Source organism: Poecilia reticulata, chromosome 16 (genome assembly GCF_904066995.2).
Source record: "Poecilia reticulata chromosome 16, P_reticulata-male-v2, whole genome shotgun sequence".
In the NCBI taxonomy this organism is placed as follows: domain Eukaryota; kingdom Metazoa; phylum Chordata; class Actinopteri; order Cyprinodontiformes; family Poeciliidae; genus Poecilia; species Poecilia reticulata.
Window position 1 is genome coordinate 2,264,801 of NC_088845.1, and position 13,974 is coordinate 2,278,774.

At 38.6% G+C, this 13,974-nt stretch overlaps 1 protein-coding gene across 1 annotated transcript; it reads left to right on the plus strand.

The window, feature by feature from the left end:
• The first annotated feature begins 574 nt into the window (after positions 1 to 574).
• On the plus strand, positions 575 to 13,388 carry LOC103477715 (uncharacterized). The gene is made up of 8 exons (XM_081616927.1): positions 575 to 701; positions 3,041 to 3,100; positions 3,498 to 3,563; positions 11,520 to 11,597; positions 11,989 to 12,216; positions 12,465 to 12,610; positions 12,704 to 12,801; positions 12,938 to 13,388. The coding sequence occupies exons 1-8, from the start codon at positions 647 to 649 to the stop codon at positions 13,086 to 13,088; spliced, it is 882 nt and encodes a 293-aa protein (XP_081473053.1). The 5' UTR covers positions 575 to 646; the 3' UTR covers positions 13,089 to 13,388.
• The last annotated feature ends 586 nt before the right edge of the window (positions 13,389 to 13,974 follow it).

Consider the following 13,974-nt stretch of genomic DNA (forward strand, 5'->3'; position numbering starts at 1 on the left):
AAAATACTCAAAGTTTTTGTTGTACATACAGCTGGAACAAAACAGGAAATGACAGGTTCACTTGGTTCTTTTTGCTATTTTGGACCAATTGATAATAAACCATCAGGTACATTTGAAACATTTAATCTTCCTGATTCTTTTCTTTCATTTCTCTTCACTTTGGTTTATCAAACCTTTAAATGGTGAGCTTGGCACATGATTGTGTTTTCTGAAAACAGTGAACAAATTATCACAGCACACAGAAACAAACAGAAAGCAGGAACTTGTTGTTTTCTTTTATATAAGTAGCTTCTGGTCTAAAACTTTTAAGTTTTGGGTGTGTAAGTAAATTCAACAAACTCAGATTTGTTAAGGTAAGTGAAGTTATTTTAGTGAAGTTTTCCTCAACAAAATTGCACAAGTTGATGTAACAGTTAATTCAATAAAAACTAAACAGAACAGAAAAGACAAATGGAAAACAAGACAATTTAATTAAATATATTTATCACAAAAGCTGTACATTAAAAAAAGTTAAGAATACATTGACATTTTCTGTGGTTCCTGTTTTTAGCATCATGTTTGCATGAGGAAGAGGAACGTTGTGGTGAATTGTTGAGACGCTGCTATAAAAGCGTCTGCAGCTTCTCTGGTTCTGCAGGTTTCAGCGATGGCAGTGGAGCTCGGTTCTGGTTATGATAATCCCACCTTCAAAACCCGAAAAGGTGAGAAACAGCTACAGAATATTTCTACAGCTTTATTATGAGAAGGCAAACATGTAATTTATCTCTGATAAACCTGCAAGTTTACCATTAATTCCACTTAAATTCTGTTATGACATCAATATTACAGAACTATAAATAAAATAATTTAAATAAGGCACCAGATAATATTCTATGTATTACTGTTTAATTATTAGTTATCTGCTTGTAGACATATCTGTGTTTGTTCCCCAGGGGGAAATTCAGGTGTAGTTGAACATAACCTTTTAATTTAGAAGTCATTAACTTGTTTTAAACTGCGTTTGAAATTAAAGGACAAATAGACAGTGTTGTGGTCAAGACCACCTAACCCGAGACCAAGTCCAAGACCAGAGTGTATCGAAACCGAGACAAGACCAAGACTTTTAGGGTCAGAGACCGAGTCAAGACCAAGACAAGCGCCCCACGCTACGTGACACAATAAAATGTAAAATATGATCAAAATTGATTCTCAAATTTATCTGAAAGATCCATATTCCCATAAAAACACCTAGATATTAAATACTTAATACATTTTACCAATATTAAATATTCCATCTCCGTGCTGCAATCTGTGGTGGTTTCATGCCATCCCTAAAAAGATAACGCCCTGGGTGTTTGCCCATATTGCTTATGTCAGAAACCACCACTGTCTGCACCATTAAACATAGCAATTGAGGCAAAGCCCTGATGGTAAATAACGCTCAACTATGAACACTGACCAAAGAGCAACAAGCAAGAAGTAACCAAGCACAAGGTGCTTATCATCACTGTTCTCGCCCTCTCTTCTGCTCCATGAAGCGAGGCAGTCTGACACCATGGCAGACATTTCAGCTGCCACTTTGAACGAAAACAATCAAAGAGCAATGTGCATGCTCTGCATGCTCTTTCATTCTTGTGTTTTAGTTATTTGTTCATTTAAAAAATATCAACGTACATAATTAAATAAAATAATGATAGCTACTGCAGTGTACGCAGAGCATTACAAGAACAAAGAACGGATGTTCTGTCAGGTCAGATCGTCAGATGCTTAGCACAAACTCACAGATATGTCTGTCAGACACGTCATTACCATAAGATTTCATTTAATCAGCAACATAGAATCATGACGTAGATCGTCATACACTTTGTTATTAACAGTTGTATGGGATCCTGATTTAGCAGTTAAGTAGGTTAATGAGTTTTACACGGGCATGTGTTGTAGTTGACTGCAGCTGCAGCCAGACCCTGCTTTAAATACACTTTGAAACCACGACAACGCATGTATATCTATATAGTTATCATTGAAAACAATTTAATGACTTATTTTCGTCATAACTTGTTGCATATGGTGAACTGACAACTCCTCTGACGGTCAGACTTCTTAATGCGCATGCAGGCATGGTACTCACTGCATGTATGCTATTCTGACAGCGTATGGTAATCTGATAGAAGTGGCACTCCAGTCCTATATAATAAGTAAAGAGCAGTGCAGAAGAATCGACTCTTTCTGAATGTCACATCACTATATTGCAGACTTTTGGACACAGCGTTGTCCCATATATGCGACAAGTCAGTCAACATCGCACAATAATTCAGGCAGTGAGTGACTTTTTTTCATTACAAATGCTTATGTGTCTCTGTACAGCAAGCTTTGCTAGAATCATGTCAACGGAGCTTACCTTTCTTTGAGATACTTTTCTAAGTGATGAAAACAGACGCTTCCACAGTCTGTGAAAGCGAAGCGCTGCTGAGTTAGCTGTGGCCATCGGATTTCTTATGATTTATGCAGCTTTATTCTGTTACTGACGATTAGACAAACATCTTCTGCCGCTGATAGAAAACCACTGCGCATGTCCTGGAGCGCCGCATGGGAGTGAAAGGTGGGGAGGGGGAGTAACAGAAATACGCAATTGCTTGGATTTTAATCGGTGCGTTTTGCATCCACTGAAAACAAAGATGTTAACAAATAAACTGGACAGTGTGCTGTACGTTTAGTGATATTTTCACAGTTGCGGTCTCGACTGGTCTTGAAATAAAATGCCGAGTCCTCCGAGACGAGACCAAGACCATCAAAAAATGGTCTCGAGACCAAGACCGATCTCGAGTACTAAAACACTGCAAATAGATTCTATAGACCCAAACTCTGATTTTTATTTAAAATGTTTCCTTTTATTCTATGTTGTTACTGACTTTTAAACCAAAAGTTTTTAGTAAAAAAGTAATTAAATGAATAATATCAGAACAGAGGAAACGACTGTATGACCTCGTTACACAGGTAATAAAAATGTTTATTTTCTGAAAATCATTTATTGTTGTTTCTTTGTTGTTTTTTTTACTTTCAGTGACAGATATGGACGTTTCTTCAGGCGACATTTATGAAAACTTTCAGAGACCTGAACAATGTAAGAGACTTTGTTAAATTATTCTGACATATAAAACTGAAAAAATAAATGTAAGGAATTAATTCTTTGGTATTGATTGATAAATAGTTTATAACTGCTTTCTAAATAATTAATCTAAAATGTTAAATAATCTGGATTAAAAACAGGAAAATACAAAGAATGCACACAGAGAGGAAAATAATAACTTCTCCTTTTCATAGATAAAATAAAAACCGGTCGGTTTAGCCGATTGATTCTGTATTGATCTGTCTGAAAATCCTCTGAGGTTCAAAAATATTCATCGTCTTTTAGTTTTTAGGATATAATTATATGATCATTGTGCTAAAGTCAAGAGAGAAATAATCTCAACATTAGTTTTTAATTATTTAGTGTCTTTCTGTTTTTTAATTTTCTTCAGACGAACAGCAGAAACCAAAACCAAACTCTGACGTGACGCCTAAAGAAGCTGCTGCTATGATGCCGAGTAAGTTTGAATAAATTCATTATAATCTGCTAATTAGTAAAAATACCAGAACATTTCATTCAGAATGTAGCGACTGCCAAACAAAGTCGCTGAGCGGCTGATTAGGGAAGTGGTTGTTGACGCGCTAGCTGATCAAAACGTAAATCCAAGCTGCAGTTGCAATGATTTTATTGTCAATATCCAAAAAGCAAACAGTGTTCAAAGGCAGCATAAAAACGGATCCGTAGAATTAAACAGTGATCAAAAACAAAACATAGCGGTCAGCAAAAAAGTAGACCTCCCCTATCACCCACTCACTGAAGTCACCAGCTGAGCAACAGGTGATCTACAATCACTAATAACACCACGTGATCCCGTGCTACACCTATCCACAACATTCCGGCCCCTAATTATTACATCATTACACCGTAATAATTACTCAGACACCATAACCTAAGACATACACTACAACAAAAAACACACAATGAGATAACATAACACATTCAAACAGTCCATGAAAGTCATAAACAAATAGTCAATCATTTCTTCTTTTCTTCAAAATAGTCCATCCATAGTCGGTCAGTCATAGGCCAGAGGTTACCAGCACTTAGCCTAAATATAGTCAGTCTGCGATGTACATCTAGTTGTGGTAAAGTCAAGTCAAAAGGTCATGTCAAGAGTTAAGTCAAACATGTTATCTTCATTGATCGAATGTCTCCTGAAGAAGGCATATCTTTGTGATGGGTCTGCATAAGCAGCTGGTTGGGGTCTTAATCCAGACACGACGTACAAGTCCATTTTTATCTGGCATAGTTTCTGTGATTCTACCGATGATCCAGGAACCACGAGGTGCAGAGTCATCCATTATAAGGACCACATCTCCAGGAACAAAGTTACGTTTAACCTTCATCCACTTTTGGCGCTGTTGAAGTTGAGGCAGATATTCTTTAATCCATCTCTTCCAGAACAGATCAGATATGTATTGGACTTGTCTCCATCGTTTTCGTGCATAAATATCATCTTTCTGGAATAAACCTGGTGGTAAACTTGGATTAGACTTGAGTAAGAGAAGATGGTTCGGTGTTAGAGCTTCCAGATCATTTGGATCAGTGGATTCCAGTGTAATAGGTCTACTGTTGAGAATTGACTCCACTTCACAGAGAGCAGTTTGAAGTCCTTCCTCATCCAGATGCTGTGTCTGCAGGGTAGAATTGAGAACTTTCCTGATTGAACGGATCAATCTCTCCCATGCTCCACCATGGTGTGACCCAGCTGGAGGATTGAAGATCCATTTCACTCCCTTCAGTGACAGCACATCAGAGATCTTTCCTTGATTCCAATATTCAATCGCTTGTCTCAGTTCGCGCTCTGCGCCCACAAAGTTGGTTCCATTATCGGACCACAGCTCTTGTACTTGGCCTCTCCTTGCAATGAAACGTCGTAAGGCGTTAATGAAAGAGTCTGTGTCAAGAGAAGAGGCAACCTCAATATGAACTGCTCTGATTGAAAAACATGTGAAGATAACTCCATATTTCTTCACAAGACTTCTTCCACGCTTCACTTCAAATGGACCAAAGTAGTCCACTCCAACAAAACTAAAGGGGGGCTTCTCAGGTGTCACTCTGCTTTCAGGCAGGTCAGCCATTTGTTGCTGGCCTGCAGCTCCATGGAGCCGTCTGCAGATCACACACCTTGACATGATCTTTCTAATCAATGCACCAGCACCAGGAATCCAATATTTCTGATGGAGCTTTGAGAGTATGTGGTTCCTGCCACCATGACCCACCTCTTTATGGATGTATTGGAGAATAAGATAAGCAATATGAAGATCTTTAGCAACAATGATAGGATGTTTAGAATCTTCAGACATGACAGCCCTGCTGAGACATCCTCCAACACGCAGCACATCATCTACCAGAACAGGATTTAACTTGTATAGGTGACTGGTTCGTTTGACGTTCTCTCCCTTTTGGAGACAGGAAATTTCCTCAAAATATCTTTCCTTCTGACAAAACTTGATTATCTCTATCTCAGCATCCTCAATCTCTCCTAATGAGAGAAAGTCAGTACACAGCTCACCCCTCTGATGAGCATCTTCAGGCTGGGTTGTTTCAGATACAGGCTGAAAATGTGTCTTGTTTCTTTTGTGATGCAGGAGTATTGTTTTGAATCTTAAAATCCAACCCATCACTCTGACAAGACGAGTCCAGGATGAAACACGATGAATCAAAAGAGCCAAAGGATGATTCTCATCTTGTGCAGGAGAAACACCAACAAAAGCAGAAACTTTGACTTCAGGGTCGTCATGTAGAAGTTCCCGTAGGTTCTCTGGGTTTACAGGCCAATCTGTCTCTGGCTGTGTAAGAAATGCAGGACCAGATAACCATGTAGTGTCATGTAGAAATTGCTGTACTTTCATACCCCTGGAGGCAAGGTCTGCTGGATTATTTGTTGTGTTCACATATCTCACTGGGAGACATCAGAAGCCCTGAGAATCTCTGACACTCTGTTTGCCACAAAAACACGGAACCTGCAAGTCTTGTTATTGAGGTATTTCAATACAGAGGTGCTGTCTGTCCAAAACACTGAATCTAGGAGAGATAGCCTTAGTTCTCTTTTCCACAGTATGTCCATGCGAACTGCCAACACGGCTGCCGTCAATTCCATACGGGGAATTGTGACCAGTTTTAAAGGTGTTACCCTGGACTTCCCCATTATAAAGGAACTGTGCATCTCGTAGAGACTGTTCTGCAGCAGGAGGTAGGTAACAACACCATACCCCTTCTCACTCGCATCTGCAAAATGGTGCAACTGAGCAGTGGTTGCTTTTCCGAAATCAGTAGGTTTCAAACATCTTTTGATGCTAATGTTGTCTAACAGTTGCAATTCCTCCATCCAGCTTTTCCACTTTTGAGCAACAGCTGATGGAATAGCATCATCCCAACCTATTCCCTTCTGACACAGGTCTTGCAGGATTCTTTTAGCTATAAAAATAACAGGAGCTAGGAATCCCAAGGGGTCATAGAAGGTGCTAAGAGTGGAAAGGATCCCTCTTCGGGTCAGTGGTCTGTTTGGGATGGATATACAGAACTTAAATGCATCTGACTGTAGACACCACCATACTCCTAATGCACGTTCAACAGGCAAAAGGTCACAATCCAGATCTAGGTTTTTAACCTCTTTGGCTCGTTCCTCTTCAGGTATTACTGCCAGGACGCTGCGGCTGTTACTTATCCACTTTGTTAAGTGGAAGCCACCTCTGGCGCAGATGAGTCTGAGGTCTGAGTAAAGAGATATGGCTTCCTCTTCAGTGTCTATTGAGGCAAGGCAGTCATCCACGTAGAAACTGTACAGAATGGTGTCAATCACCTGCTGGCTAAAATCTGCTTTGTTGTCTTCTGCACATTTCCGCAGGGCATAGTTAGTACAACTCGGAGATGATGTTGCGCCAAATAAATGAACGCCCATGCGGTACTCCTGCATGCTCTGATTGAAGTCACCACCAGGCCACCAGAGGAACCTCAATAGATCAGAATCTTCCTCTGGCACGCGCACCTGATGGAACATGGCTTCAATATCAGACATCAAAACAACAGGCTCTTTTCTGAACCTAGTCAGCACGCCGATCAGGCTATTTTTTAAATCAGGACCACTCAGGAGTTGTGCATTGAGAGAAACGCCCTGGAATGATGCAGCACAGTCAAAAACGACCCGAATCTTTCCCTTGGTAGGATGGTACACCCCATGGTGAGGGATATACCAAACCTTTCCATCACTGCGCTCCAAGTCTGTGGTTGGCACTCTTTTTGCATAACCTTTGGATAGAAGATCTTTCATGAAGGCAATGTAGTCTTTGTGAAAGTCTTTATCTCTGATGAACCTTTTCTTTAAGCTTAAAGCCCGTTGTTCAGCGATTGCTCTGTTATCAGGCATTTTTATGTCTTGGTCTCTCAAAGGCAAGGGAATGTTGTAGTGTCCATCACGCAAAGTTACTGTCTTACTGGCCAACTCTAGAAACTTGGAGTCTTCCCTTGACAGCCCCATTTGCTCATCATGGCTGCTTTCGGGAAAATCTATCTTGAATTGTTGCTTCCATAGATTATCCAATGTAACAACAGAAATTCTGTTCATAGTGACAGCTGACAGACAATTTGGTCTTTTACAGCATTCTCGGTCAATCGGCCCATTCACTGTCCAGCCAAGCATGGTTTTAATGGCGAAAGGTCCATCACCTTCGCTCCTGATGACCTCTAAAGGTTCTAGGGCTCTGGGCATGTTCATGCCGATCAAAAGCTCCACCTGTGCTTTAATCTCTGGCAAATGAACACGCCTCAAATGTGGCCAAATATCCAAATCTTGTTGCTTTGGGATATTACTCAGATCTACCGGCATTTTATGCTGAGTAAAGAGGTCAGGCATGTCATAATACAGTTCGCTGTCCAATCCAGCAATTTCAAGTTCAGGTACAATGAAGCTGTCCACAACTTTCTCTTGTCCCATGGTGCGCAAGAGAATCTTTGTTTTTCTCCCAGTGAGATTCAGCTTATCCAAAAGACCCACTGTACAAAAGGATGCTGAACTTCCTTGGTCCAAAAAGGCGTATGTTTCCAGTGTTCGTTGACCTTTCTTTGATTTCACCTTGACTGGCACAATGGGAAGTCGACAGTCCTGTTCACCGGCCCCAGTAAGACCACTAGACTGGACTGTGACAGGAGATTTCACTTCTTCAGTGTCTAATTGAACTTCATTCTTCTTCTGGTTGTAAATATGGAGTATGCTTGCATGTCTGAAACCACAGATTTTACATGAAAGGCGTTTTCTGCATTCTTTGTTGATGTGCCCTGTGCGCAAGCAACCAAAACAGACGCCATTTCTCCTAAGAAATGAAATCTTCTCATTATGAGGTTTCCTTTCAAGCAGAGAGCATAACTCCAGTTTGTGTCCACCTTTGCAAAACAAACAAATCTTCACGTCAGTCTGATGGTCTTGAGCCTCTGACAGATTATTTGTCTCCACAGCAGAAGTAGTGATGCCAAAACTACTTCTTGTAGTTCTTGGGCGAGAAAAACGTTTCCCTCCATCTGTGCTCTTGGCTGATGGATTTGTTGATGGAGCATCACTTAATTTTCCAAACACAGGATCTGTAGTAATTTTGACTTGACGCTCAATAAACAAAACAATGTCCATGAATGTTACTCTTCGATGCTGCTTCTCCTGAATGTCACATGCTACTGCTCGCCATTTATCTTTTAACTTATATGGCAATTTTTTCATCACAGCAAGCATATTAGCAGGTGTGTTTAATTCAGAAAGATCATAGAGCTCCTCCATCGCATTACAAAACCCTCGTAAGAACAAACAGTATGCCTGAAGAGCTTTTCCATCTTCTGATTTAATTGATGGCCATGAATGAACTTTATTCAGGTAAGCAGATGCAATAACATGTCCATTTCCAAAATGTTCATACAGCATAGTCTTTGCTTTTGCATATCCACCACCATCAGACATATGTTGACAGCTTTTGGCAAGTTCGTTGGGCTGCCCCCTGGTGTACTGTGCGAGGTAATGCAGGCAATCGTCAGGATCGCCAGTCTTTGATTCAATTACCTGTTCAAACGAGCGTATAAAGGCCTGAAAATGAAGCGGATCGCCATCAAAAGGTTGAATTTCTCTTTTAGGTAGTGAAGAGAGACTTTGTTGACGAACCAACATGCAAGTTAACTCATTTTGTTTCTCCATAATGGATAACAGATTTCCATTGGTTGCTGATTGAGCAGCTTGCTGCAGAGGCATATTTGATATTGTTCTGCTTACAGGGTGAGAGGATCCAAGTAGAGGTGCAGACTTTTTCACCTTTTGTTGCATTGGTTTTATTTGAAGCTCTGCATTTTCATTAATCATTTTCCTCTTTGTCTGTAGAACAAAACTATTAGCATCTGCATTAAGAGTTTCAATAGTATTTCCTTTTGTTTTAAAATATGATTCCATTCCATTGGATTTCCTTGAAGCTGAGCTTCGCACTGCAGATCCAGTTTTCAGCACGTTTACTTTTGCAGCAGTTGCAGCTATTTCTGCTTCCAGTTGAAGCTGTTCTTTTCTTTTCCTAAGTTGCTCCTCCTGTTCTTCAATAGCATGTTTTTCTTTCAGCATATTTTGACGTGTGAGCAAGGCAGCCATTTCAGCTTCTGCCCTGAGACGTGCAGATGAAGTTGATGATACTTTGGAGCTTGACTTGCTTCCTTGATTTGAAACACTATCAGATGGCAACACATCATCTTGAACGTCATGCTGGAGATTAGCAGATAACTGAGGCTCCATTTGTTCTTGAACCTCCATTTCTTCTCCTGATGGAGTTTCCTGTGACTGTAATATGTCAGAGGATGGCCTGCTTGAGTATTTAATTGTTTCAGAAAGCCATATTTCAACATCCTCAATAAACCCTTTGTTGTATTTAATGATACTTGAAAACCATGTATTTTGTTTATCTTTCTCATCAAGCGGAATTAAAGGCAGCAAAGATTCATGCAACACAATAGCATCATTAAACATGTGTGTTAACTCATCCAGCTGTGATTTTACTTGTGAATAATTTTTATCATCTTTCATCAACTCTTTGAGAGATGATATTTCATCTTTCATTTTCTTTACATGCTTCTTCCGCTCTGTTTGGATAGTTTCAATTTTATTTGCAAGAGCTTTCTCAGTGAGAACAATCGTTCTTTTATTCTTTTCAGGTTTTTCAACAGACACAGCAGATGATCCACTCATTTTAATCCAAAATAAAGGAAACTTCCAGGTTACAGCAAATCCTTAAACTTTATTGAACGCACGCAGAGCCACAGCACACACTCGCACACCAAAATGCCGTAGCCATAGTCCACAGCAAAACGTAGCGGGGGGCGTGTCACAGCAATAGCTTCACATGGCAGAACCAAACTGCGCTTAGAAGAGCGATACGCAGCACCAAACATTCAGGTTACATACCACTGTCGTCTTCTACTTCTCTGTCAGGAGATCCTCTTTCATAGATGCAGTGGCGGCGGTGTGTGGCTCGCGTTGGCGTCCCAGCTGTGCGAGAAACTCCGTTGTGCCTTTTTTTTGCTGACAATATTGTAGCGACTGCCAAACAAAGTCGCTGAGCGGCTGATTAGGGAAGTGGTTGTTGACGCGCTAGCTGATCAAAACGTAAATCCAAGCTGCAGTTGCAATGATTTTATTGTCAATATCCAAAAAGCAAACAGTGTTCAAAGGCAGCATAAAAACGGATCCGTAGAATTAAACAGTGATCAAAAACAAAACATAGCGGTCAGCAAAAGTAGACCTCCCCTATCACCCACTCACTGAAGTCACCAGATGAGCAACAGGTGATCTACAATCACTAATAACACCACGTGATCCCGTGCTACACCTATCCACAACACAGAACTTAATCCAAAGAAATACAAAATGTACATTCAAATGGATTTTTACTGTTTATGGTAAACAAATCAACCTGGATTAAAGTTAGAAGGTTATTGTGTTTTTAACACAGTTACTGGTTGTGACTCTTTATTTTCTGAAATATTGATTTAGTTTAATACTGAATGTAACAGAATTACATCAAAATGTAAAACTAAAATGCTACTTTTCTGTTGATGCTTTTAGAGGTTTTTAAGGGTCAGTTTTATGTAAAATCAACTTTTTAAGCTTTACATTATACTATAAATCATTCCTGGAGTGCTACCTTGATTCTTTCATACATGTTTGAAATCATTCGTTCTCCATCGTAACCATTCATACGTACAGACGGCTGGTTGGACCAACAGCGTTTTCTCTCTCTCTCTCTCTCTCTCTCTCTCTCTCTCTCTCTCTCTCTCTCTCTCTCTCTCTCTCTCTCTCTCTCTCTCTCTCTCTCTCTCTCTCTCTCTCTCTCTCTCTCTCTCTCTCTCTCTCTAACTGTTCATTACTGCTGTGGTTCTCATGGTTGATTCTTCACAGACGTTAAAGTCCATCTGGTTCTGGTTTCGGTGGGGATCGTCTCCGTCCTGCTGGTCAGCATCGGGTTCTTCTCCTGGGGTAAATCTCTCTGTTCTCACAACCAGGTTATTTTTCTCCAACAAAACGGCTGAAACTATTTCCATGTTAACAAAATTCAACAAATCTGCACGAGTATAAACGCTTTCAGATGAAAACATAAATATAGTCTGATTGAAGGGAGATTTTAATAAAATTAAACTTGTTAAAAGCAGAATTACATTAAAGCTTTGAGTGAAATTTTACTTTTGGACTTGAAACTGGTCGTTATCCAGCAGGTTGTTGCTAAGCAACCAAAGACTGAGTGAGTTGATGCCACCAACATGCCCGTCTTCTAATCTGCAAAAATACTGTTCTTTAACTTAAATATTTTACAACAATAAAACTCCTTGAATTGATTTTTCCTTTATAATCTGTTTCCTCTCATTTACAGCTGGTTGGAAAATGAACCAACATGATGAAGCTGTGACTGATCTGGGGAAACAGAATGAACATCTGAAGACTGAGAATGAAAAATTACAGAACGAAACTGAGAAACTCAGGAGACACGTGGAAAACTTAAATGAGAAATCACAGAATGAAACTGAGAAACTGAACCAGACAGTCCAGTTTATTCAGAAATTCAACACCTTTCTGACAAATGGACGCTGCAACGGCAGTGGTGAGTGTCTAACTGAGACGTTTCTCTAAACATCCTACATGTTTAAGGATAAATAAAGGGCAAAATGAACATTTCACATAAAAACAACTTAAGATAAAATAAATGTATCTCATTTCTAATTATACCTACAATCAAACAAGAATCAGTAAATATTGATAAAATCTTAGAGTAACAGTAGAACCATGATACAAAGGGAAACTGTTAAATATTATTTTTAAATTATTATTATAATTATTTTCTGTCTCCAGAGTGTCTGCTGTGTAAAATAGGTTGGATCTTCTTCAATGAGTCATGTTACTATTTCGGTGATGTTTGGTTGACCTGGGATGAAAGTCGTCGGTTCTGTCAGTTCTCATCTGCTGATCTGGTTGTTATTGATAATCTGCAGGAACAGGTGAGCTCTGACACCAATCATGTTACAAATTCAGATTTTAAATATGCGATGAAATTCTGATGACTTGATCATTTTCAATGTTGTAATTAACAGAAATTCGTTTATGACAACTTGAAGTCGTACCACTGGTTGGGGCTCTATAGAAGTGGGAGCAACTGGGTTTGGGTTGATGGACGTATCAACACACTTGGGTAAGAAGTTTCTTACTTTAGTAATAATAAAAATAAATTAAAAACATCTGTTACATTTCATTGTGTTAAATTATCTCTGTCAAAATAGATGATATTTAATTTTATACTTCCTGATGTTTGTGTTTCTCATTTTAAGGTTCTGGTACCCGAATTACCCGAGCTCCTCTGATTCATATGCATACATGTATCGATATGGGAATCCCACAACGAGCTGGTTCTCAGTACCAAATACAGTCACATTTCCCCCCCTCTGTGAACAGAAAGCCTTCAAAGTGTCTCTTAATTAAATCTGTTTCTATTTCCTCCTTTTTTGCAACTTTTTCAGATCAAGAAATTTGATATAAATAATCAGAATTTTACGGAAGCGCATTGCTATCACGCAGGATACGTATCACGTTTTAACAAGATAGCGCTAGAATTTTTTTTCCCTGCGTGATAGCAATGCGCTTCCGTAGAATTTTCCATTAAGTTTAACATGAATATATTTAATTTTTAATTAAATATTCATTCAGTATAATTGTGTTCTATGACATCTATGCTGTTTTCTGACTTTAATAAAAACAAAAAAATCCAAAAGCTAAAATAATTTAACAAAAACATTTTATTTACTTTTTTTCATAGAGTAAATGTTAATTACATTGTGATATTTTTGCTGAATTTGCTTTACTGATACTTGATATTTAAACAGTTCATTAATGACATTCATAATAATAATAATATATCAAGTTTATATAGAGCTATTAAAGTCTGTGTTTCCATAAATCCTTAAAGAATGATTGTTATTTACTTTGATTCAGTTTGTTTTATTGTCCCATTTAATTAAAGTGATGCAAATTATAATAGATTTTTATAGTTTATTTTTTGTAATAATTCTGATGACAGAAACATTTAATGTTTTCATTTAAGGCTGTATTATTTGCTTTATTATAAAATAGTTATTATTGATCTCCAAGACAAAAATATAAAGTCTGGACAGGATTGCAAAACCAAACTTTGATTTAAGATTAATTACTTGAGTATAATTGAAAAATAAATGTAATACTTTAATCAAACTTTTCTATATAGAAACCTTTTACATTTTTGTTTTCTGAACTAACTTATGATAAAGTTTTTCATTATTTACTGCATTTTAGTTTGAAAAGTTTATGCCTCTTTGTTTTCTGTCTCTACATG

What these genes read in the sequence shown, in the direction of transcription:
- LOC103477715 (XM_081616927.1), top strand. Translation starts at nt 647, where the DNA reads ATGGCAGTGGAGCTCGGTTCTGGTTATGATAATCCCACCTTCAAAACC. An exon ending in CACCTTCAAAACCCGAAAAG is followed by an intron (nt 702 to 3,040) that starts GTGAGAAACAGC and finishes TTTTACTTTCAG; the next exon opens with TGACAGATATGGACGTTTCT. An exon ending in TTGATAATCTGCAGGAACAG is followed by an intron (nt 12,611 to 12,703) that starts GTGAGCTCTGAC and finishes TGTAATTAACAG; the next exon opens with AAATTCGTTTATGACAACTT.